Raw genomic sequence first — 9,471 nt, 5'->3', positions numbered from 1 at the left:
GGACCCTTGACCTTTGCATACTGAACAAACTACTTAGCAACTCGTTTGCTTAATATGACCGAGCACTTCAAGAGGTCTAGTGGAATGTGAGAGGGACCGTTGAATTGTGTTTCGACATTTTTGCTAGTCATTGACCAATAAAAGTATTTTCACTACAGGTTGTTGTAGAACCTGCCTATATTTGAAGAGAAGCCCGGATTGGCTCGGTAGGACCTTCTGAATCGGTTTAGGGGAGTTAACCAAAGTCTAAATTGTCCTACAAGTAATATCACTTGAAATACGTAATATATATTGTACTTCCTATGCAAGCTTAAAACGCAATTGGAGGAAAACGAATTATGCCCTCTTCCACAAGAAAACCCCAAAAGGCAACGTGTTTTTTTTTCATTCACGAGAAGGTCAGGCGCGTATGTACACACATACGTATATTTTTGCAAAAAGGAGGGAAAAAAAAAGTGAACCCCAGCCCTACCGCTTTACCCTAGCGTCCCCGGCCACCCCGGCTCGTACGCCTTCCCCCGCACCACCCTTTATATATTCTCTCGCACCGCCACCGTCCCTTCCGATCCAACCTCCTCTCCTCTCCTCGCCGCTACGCATCAACCGCTCGCGCCTCGGCGGCTCCTTCGTCTCGCACCACCCCTCCCGTTCCCCGGCCGTGCAATGGCGGACCTAGCGCTCGGCGCGGGGCCGGAGGAGATTTGGCGGCGGCGCCCCAAGACCAAGATCGTCTGCACCCTCGGCCCCGCCTCGCGGTCCGTGGAGATGTGCTCGCGGCTCCTGCGCGCCGGCATGTGCGTCGCCAGGTTCAACTTCTCGCACGGATCCCACGAGTACCACCAGGAGACCCTCGACAACCTCCACAAGGCCATGGACATCACCGGCATCCTCTGCGCGGTCATGCTCGACACCAAGGTCCGCGACCTCTGCATGCCCCTACATCTTGTATTCCAAGCCAATTTGCACGCTCTAATTTTACCTTGTGATTGGCTTGTCATATACTTTTTTTTTGCGACAATCATAGGAACTACGACTTGACCCGATCTATTTTTTGTGCGCATATTTTCCTTTGATTCTTCTGTATTTATTGCGTAAATTAGTCTATACATGCGACTTGTGTACCTTGTTTGCACAGGCGTAGCAATGAGCACAAAACTTCCTCGTAGAGCTCTTACATTGTCATACAGAAAGTTAGTTTGGATTTGTTGTGCCTGCTTGCATACAATTAGGCATCTTCAGTGTTCTGAAGACAAATGCCGAGACAAGAAATCTAGTGTGTTATATTGAACAATGTGAATTTGTATTGTTCACTGGACAATAGTTCCTTCATGGATTGGTAGCTTTTGGCTGTGGCAGCTAGGCCTAGCAAATTAGGATTTCATGCTAAATGTTGGTGTCCAAATTGGCAGAGTGTAATTCATCCCCTTCACACGTTGCTTCGAATGTATGGTGTACTGGTTGTTTTGCTATATAAGGTTGCTGTCAGGTGCATTAATAATGCTAACCGACTCCCTGATTAAATTTTTTGCGCTATATTCTAATCATACTATATGAATGTATGACATATGTTGAGAAGTCCTTTTCTATAGTCGACTGCACATATAAATCATCCATATCCATATATCCGCAAGATTGTATAGTCGACTACACATATATATCATATCACCATCTCGCCCTGATTACAGGCGGTTGGTATTAATTAGTTCCTTAAAACCTTGCTATACAGATCCAGAAAGTGCCATATACTGTTCATTTGTGGGCTGAAGAAATATGATTGGACCTTTATAACACCCAGAAACATATGCCTTTCACAAAAGAGGCAGTGTGCCACCAGGTGCCATGCAATTCAATGGGATGGTTTCTTGTACCATGTGGTTTAACACTTTTTGTGTGCGTCTGTGATAGTTCAGGATATATAGAATATTCTCGATGCTTTGTAGGTTCCCACACGTACCATCTTGTACAAGCAACGAAAGAAACACACACCTCTAAGAAGAAATGCTGTTGTACATGTATACTTTTAAAAACCAGATTGGTCATTCAAGCTACCACTTTACTGGTTCATTAGTAGTTCACTGGTCTGCTTGCTGGTATGGATATATTAATATCAGCGTTATTACTTGATCTAAAATTGTGGTGTTATGCACCACAATTTATTAGTAAACCTTGTGTAGAAAAGATAAAGTTTGCAGCTATATACGATTGCAAAGAGACTCATGCTTCAGTATTAAAGTCTAAACATCAAGAAACTGCCTGTCATAAAAACGTCAAGAAAATAAAATTGGTTTCTACACTATGTTTAACGACCAATGTGCGATTCACCTATCTTTTGGCTTGTTATTCATGTTTCATTTGGTGGCTCTATATTATTGGTCTGTTTAAAAATTGGGTTGACTTTGAAGGTTGAGTGATTTTGTGATGGATAGTTGTATTGGCCTGGATTTTTTGTACTGGATGAAATGCATTATATACAAAGATATAATTTACTTGTGGCATACGGTTTACAGGAACTAGCCAATGCACTAGATATTCATTCGCTTGTATGATATATACTCCCTCCGTTCGAAAATACTTGTCATCAAAATAGATAAAAAGAGATGTATCTTAGAACTAAAATACATCTAGATACATTCTCTTTTATTCATTTTGATGACAAGTATTTCCGGACCGAGGGAGTAGATTACTAATTATTAGCTTTCTGGCTTGCATATCAGGATTTACTTAATTCTACTTACTGCTGGTAAAAGTAATTTGTGCAATGCTAAAAGCTGCTTCCATGACCTTGTACCTAGAACTCCATTTGAACATCTTGTAAAGTTCAATGTAGCACATGAATCCTACATGAGCTCGGCCAGCATTATTTATTTTCTCAACTATGCCAATCTACTGTCTTTGTACAGGGACCAGAAATTCGCACAGGCTTTCTGAAAGACGGCAAGCCTGTAAAGCTGAATCAGGGGCAAGAGATTACCATAACCACAGATTATACCATCAAGGGTGATGAGACCATGATTTCCATGAGCTACAAAAAGTTGGCTGTAGATGTGAAGCCTGGGAGCACTATACTATGTGCTGATGGCACCATCACACTCACAGCGCTTTCTTGTGATCCTGAGAAAGGTCTAGTTCGCTGCCGATGTGAGAACTCTGCTCTCCTAGGTGAGAGGAAGAATGTCAATCTTCCTGGCGTCATTGTAGATCTCCCAACACTTACAGAAAAGGACAAGGTGGATATCCTACAGTGGGGTGTTCCAAACAAGATCGACATGATAGCACTCTCCTTTGTACGGAAAGGATCAGATCTTCAGATGGTCCGAAGTGTGCTCGGTGAACATGCCAAGTCAATCATACTTATGTCCAAGGTATGTTTATCCCCACAAAGCTTGCATTTTATTTTAGGTTGTTTTATTGCTGTTGTCTTATGCTAGTTTCTTACGTGCAGGTTGAGAATCAAGAAGGTGTCACTAATTTTGATGACATACTTGCAAATTCAGACGCCTTCATGGTTGCACGAGGAGATTTGGGTATGGAGATCCCAATTGAGAAGATTTTCTTTGCTCAGAAGGTGATGATCTTCAAATGCAATCAACAAGGAAAGCCTGTTGTCACTGCAACCCAGATGCTGGAGTCGATGATCAAGTCTCCCCGCCCTACACGGGCAGAAGCAACTGATGTCGCCAATGCTGTCCTAGACGGAACTGACTGCGTGATGCTTAGTGGCGAGACTGCAGCAGGGGCATATCCAGAGTTAGCAGTGCAGACAATGTCCAGCATCTGCTTAATGGCAGAGACCTATGTGGATCACGGTGCAGTCTTCAAGTTGATTACCGCAGCAGCACCAGTTCCTATGAGCCCACTTGAGAGTTTGGCATCGTCAGCTGTTCGGACGGCTAATGTCTCCAAGGCATCGCTCATCTTGGTCCTCACGAGGGGAGGTACGACTGCAAGGCTCGTCGCGAAGTACAGGCCAGCGATGCCAGTCTTGAACTGCGTGGTTCCAGAGCTGAAGACCGACAATGATTTCGACTGGACTTGCAGCGACGAGGCTCCTGCAAGGCAGAGTCAAATTGTTAGGGGCCTGATCCCAATGTTGAGTGCCGCTACCGCAAAGGCTTCTGATACTGAGGCCACCGAGGAGGCCGTCAGTTTTGCCCTGGATTATGCCAAGAAGCTCGGCCTCTGCAAGTCGGGAGATTCAGTTGTTGCGGTGCATCGTCTCAGCGCATCATCCCTCGTCAGGATCTTGACAGTGGATTAGGGTCAGGTGATGTTGGCTCATGGGGGCAAATTTTGTTAGGTTGTTATCGGATCATCGCTATCATTTTGTTGGCTCATCCCACGTCGTGAGTCCTATATTACGTCTTGTGTTCAGCTACGCATAGTAAAGAGTTGGTGTCGCCCATTCTGAATATCTTGCTAAATAATACATACTCGCTACTCAATATATATGCCACTTCATGTTCAGTGTGTTGTTTGGCTGTCTAAGTTTTATACAAAGATCATGCGTTGTGGTACACATGCAGTGTGAGCAGCTGAGCAGGTTCCTTTAGAATGTGTGAGTTTGTGACAAAGACCTCTTTTGAATTATTAAAAAAAAAGGTAACTCTTGAAATTTTATCGAATAACCTAGGACTTTTCATAACCTCTAGAAAGACTCTAGGGTCGAGAGGAGAAGAATAGGACTATAGTATGATGACCTCCCGAAAGGAAGAGAGAACCCGCGCCGGTCCTCGTTTTAGATTTCAAACTTACTGTGACTCCCATGTGCGAAAGTGATTTTCCGCGCCCTTCAACTAAATACTGAATATTGAATACCAGCCCAAAGGTTAATCACACTCACATCTTTACGTAAGGTAGAGTTGAATTTATTTTTTGTGGGTTGATAGTCAATTCTTTCGAAGGGTTCTTTTTCCTCGTTCGAAAGTCACCCCCCCCCCCTCTCCACTTCATCCCCATGACTAACTAAGACCAAGTGAGTCATGTTTTCAAATTGAACACTTTTCATTTATGATATGATTAAAGGAGAAGATTGTTCTTTAACCAAACATATGCAGATCAAATCACGTCTTATAGCAAGAAGAAATCTTTCTCGGTAACAATCCCCTTGCCCCTCATTTTTTGAGAATCAGAATTTCGAGTTAACATTTTTTCATTGGGAATCTTGGCTCTTCTATCTTCGACGGGAGTTAGGGCATCTCCAATGCAAATCCTTAAAACGAACACGGTATTTGTCCGCGGACAGTTATACGGGAGCCAAACCATCCAACGCTGCATGCATACACTTCAAACCGGCTTTGAACAAACCAGATGAATTTCATGCAAGTCGGATGAATTTCATCTAAGCCGAACCAAAATCATTACATTTTTGACATATTTCAACTAAATTTATTGGACCGGGCTTTTTAAATCTAGTCTAAATGATTGCCGACCGCGGTGGCGCTCATTTCCGGTGACATGTCTTCCCATGTCCGATAAGCACACCAACCAGCCATGAAAATCAGGAAGTGAAGCTGCGGGAGGGGAAGAATAGGAGTGGTCGATGATTCCCTCTTTAATGAGGTTATGCGAGCAAATGCCTGAACCAAAATACGTCATTGCTATGGGAGCCTGTACTATTACTGGCGGAATGTTCACTATGGATTCTAGATGCCCTAACAAAACTTCATAAGAAGATATCGCGAGAAATAGTTGAGGACCGAACTCTGTCTCAAAATAAGCCGTGGCAGCGTCACATGTGCTACTCTTCCTCGGCGGAGTCCGCCTCGTCCGCGGTCGCCTGCCTCCTCTTCCTCCAGGTCATCTGATGTCGCTTGAACTACGTCGGTATTTTTCTGAAGAGGAAGGGATGATGTAGCACAACTACGGTAGGTATTTTCCTCAGTTATGAAACCAGGGTATCAATCCAGTAGGAGAACCAAGAAACACTATGTAAATGGCACCTGCACACAAATAACAAATACTTGCAACCCGACGCTTATAAGGGGTTGTCAATCCCTCTACGGGTAACGACGCCAGAAATTGTCAAGTGGACGGGATAAAAATTGTGTAGATTGGATAGATAGATCTCGATAAAACGCGAAATAAAATAAATTGCAAACGAGTGCAGCAATGTATTTTTGGATTTTTGGTATAATAGATCTAAAAATAAAAACGGATAAAAATAGATCTCGAAGCAAATATGATAAATAATAGACCCGAGGGCCGTAGATTTCACTAGTGGCTTCTCTCAAGAAAATAGCACACGGTGGATAAACAGATTACTGTTGGGCAACTGATAGAACATCAAATAATTATGATGATATCCAAGCAATGATCATTATATAGGCATCACGTTCAAGATTAATAGACCGACTCCTGCCTGCATCTACTACTATTACTTCACACATCGACCGCTATCCAGCATACATCTAATGTATTAAGTTCATGGAGAAACTGAGTAATGTAATAAAATGATCACATGATGTAGACAAGATCTATTCATGTAGGAATAGCCCCATCTTGTTATCCTTAATAGCAACGATACATGCATGTCTTGCTACCCCTTCTGTCACTGGGAAAGAACACCGCATGATTGAACCATCACAAAGCACCTCTTCCATTTGCAAGAAAAATTGATCTAGTTGGCCTAACTAAGCCAAAGGTTCGAAGAAGAAATACGAGGCTATAAGTAATCATGCATAAAAAAGATCAAATAACTCAAATAACTTTCATAGATATAGATTTGATCATAAACTCAAAGTTCATCGGATCTCACAAACACACCACAAAAAGAGTTACATCAAGCAAATCTCCAAGAGACCATTACATTGAGAATCAAAAAGAGAGAAGAAGCCATCTAGCTACTGCCTACGGATCTGTAGGTCTACAATAAACTACTCACGCATCATCGGAGAGGCACCAATAAGGATGATGAACCCGTCTGTGATAGTGTCTAGATTGGATCTCGTGGTTCTGAAACTTGTGGTGGCTGGATTTGTGTTTTGTTGACTCCCCTAGGGTTTTTAGAATATTGGGGTATTTATAGGGCGAAGAGGTGGCGCGGGAGACCACCGAGGTGGGCACAACCCATCAGGGCACGCCTGGGACTCCAGGCGCGCCCAGGTGGGTTGTACCACCTCGGGGCACCCCTATGGTACTTCTTTGGCCCAAGTTGGTCCTTCTGGTCCATAAAAATTCTTCAAAAAGTTTTGCTGCATTTGGAGTCAGTTTGGTACTAATATTCTACGAAATAAAAAAACAAGCAAAAACAGCAACTGGCACTGGGCACTATGTCAATAGGTTAGTCCCGAAAAATGATATGAAGTTGTTATAAAATGATTGTAAAACATCCAAAAATGATAATATAACAGCATGGAACAAGCAAAAATTATAGATAAGTTGGAGACGTATCAACATCCCCAAGCTTAATTCCTACTCATCCTCGAGTATGTAAATGATAAAAATAGAATTTTTGATGTGGCACTACACCATGAAATTATATTCCCTACGGACGTATGTTGGAAAAAGTCAGTATTGCCGACCGACCGTGATGTGAGAAAACTTCTAATAGACAATTTGTTGAGAAATCACGTGAACAGTGAGTGACTGTCGGTCGGGAATAGTACGAAATTTGTTGTCGAATCATCGGTCGGGAAACGTCGTATGTCCATCAGCCCGTCGGTTGGTAAATAATGCCGACCCACAGTTCGTGGCAAATTGGCCAACGCGGGCTACAGAAATCTTTTAGCGCGAATATTTTGGCCCAAGCCCGCGAACGCTCAGATCTAGATAAGGTGTACCACGCACGCAGCCAAATCCCTAATTCCCCTTCTCCTTCTCCTTCGATTCCCCACACCCGCCGCCGCCGGGCTCTCCACCGCGCCTCCGCGCTCCACCACGGCGTTGGCCTCTCCCTCGCGCCCCCGCGTCTCTACTTCACGCTGTCGACCTCTCCACCGCGCCGGCCACCTCTCCACCTACTCCAGAGGAGCGTTGCCCTGCGGAATGGCGTGACGGCCGTGGCGGCGCACGTCCCGGAGGTGCTGCTGCTCGTGGTGTCCAATCCCGTCGACGACCTCACCTACCTGGCCTGAAAGCTTTCAAGCTTCCCGGCGAGCAGCGTCGGCGGCTCCGGCACCAACCTCCACTCCTCCAGGTTCCGGTTCCTCGTCAACACCCAGGACGTGTAGGTAACTAACTGGATCCTGAATCCTGATCAAGACTTGTGCCCTCACTCGATATTCTAGGATGATGCATGGCTGGACATAGAAAATGGACTGCTTAAAAATTATGTGTGATTAGTAACTAAATGTATATAGAAAATGGTTGGGACAACTCTGCTGGAATATAAATGTAGGGCATTATTTACTTATAGAACAATTATGTGGTAGTGTTGGTCTTGCTGTCAATATTTATACAGGACAAAAGCAGAACTTCGATCCAGTAAGTAAAACGCGTAATTGCTATATGTGTACAATTGGTTCCATGCCGGATCCATGTAAAAGAACACCTAACAGATCAATTGAGAAAGTATCATTGTTTCCTTGCTTATTTACTGAAACTGAATCTCTTCCAGTGCAGTTAGGGCAACAATTTAATTCTGATAATCATTTTCAGTTTGAGAAGTTTCTGTTTTTAAATGCTTCTTTTAAAGGACCATGTTCAAATGACTAACCTGTGTTTTGTGCCCAGGCTATTTAACTTGTTTCTTGATTAAGGTGTTGATGGGCTGTAACTATTTGCCACTCTGAAAATATAACACTTTTGTGCCCAGGCTATTTAACTTGTTTCTTGATTAAGGTGTTGATGGGCTGTAACTATTTGCCACTCTGAAGATATAAAGTGTTATTTCTTCAGGTATCGTATCACTGAGGTAAGACGATGAGAAGAATCCACACTGATGTCATTTTTTGCACAGTGAAATTACTTTCTGGTACACATATCTCATTATTAGATGTGGAGATGTTTTCTATTGATACGTCCATCTGACAAGACAAAAGAAAGCTATGTAGCTTCCATCACATTTGTTTTCTCCGCCAAGAAGAAAATGTAGCTCTGAGCACTAACCTATCTATGCAGGCACCCTCCCACACACCTGCAAGCATGAATGAAGGACGTGTTTTGAGGTCTAGTGTAACACAAGATCATGATCATGTAGATCACGCGCATCAGCCTTCCAAAGTAAGCCATCCTGCTGTGTCAAAACTGTAGTATATTCATTTTTGGGTGGAAAGTAAATATAGGTAGAACATGAAGCAGTACAAACACGACTTGCTGAAGTCAGTGATATAGATTCTATTCTGTTCTAAAAATAGAACATTTAAACCACATGTGTGCTTTATGTGATTGCTTAGTTCCTGCCTGGTTTTCCTTTTTTACATTCTTCTTAAATTACTAAACCTTCTAGTTCTGTTATCTGGGCTAGACCTCCACATGTGTTTTATGTGATGGTTTAGTTCCTAGGTTATCTTGAAATTTGGAACTTCAACCCCC

At 43.2% G+C, this 9,471-nt stretch overlaps 1 protein-coding gene and 1 long non-coding RNA gene across 4 annotated transcripts in view; both read left to right on the top strand.

Annotated features, from left to right (window-relative positions):
- Positions 1 to 663: 663 nt before the first annotated feature.
- Positions 664 to 4,464, top strand: LOC119293701 (pyruvate kinase, cytosolic isozyme-like). Its single transcript, XM_037572080.1, has 3 exons — positions 664 to 915; positions 2,901 to 3,362; positions 3,443 to 4,464. The coding sequence occupies exons 1-3, from the start codon at positions 664 to 666 to the stop codon at positions 4,256 to 4,258; spliced, it is 1,530 nt and encodes a 509-aa protein (XP_037427977.1). The 3' UTR covers positions 4,259 to 4,464.
- A 3,283-nt stretch (positions 4,465 to 7,747) lies between these two features.
- The window catches only part of LOC119290634, a 3,704-nt gene continuing 1,980 nt past the window's right edge, over positions 7,748 to 9,471 (top strand). The window contains exons 1-3 of one of the 3 annotated variants that reach the window (XR_005141933.1): positions 7,748 to 8,168; positions 8,671 to 8,851; positions 9,058 to 9,159. This is a non-coding gene — a long non-coding RNA (uncharacterized LOC119290634). Of the gene's footprint in view, positions 8,852 to 9,057; positions 9,160 to 9,471 lie in introns of all 3 variants that reach the window. The other 2 variants (XR_005141934.1, XR_005141932.1) reach the window with 2 other exon arrangements.

Source organism: Triticum dicoccoides, chromosome 4B (genome assembly GCF_002162155.2).
Source record: "Triticum dicoccoides isolate Atlit2015 ecotype Zavitan chromosome 4B, WEW_v2.0, whole genome shotgun sequence".
NCBI classification, from domain to species: domain Eukaryota; kingdom Viridiplantae; phylum Streptophyta; class Magnoliopsida; order Poales; family Poaceae; genus Triticum; species Triticum dicoccoides.
Note: the sequence above shows the minus strand (reverse complement) of the source record. Positions and strands in the feature narration are given on the sequence as shown.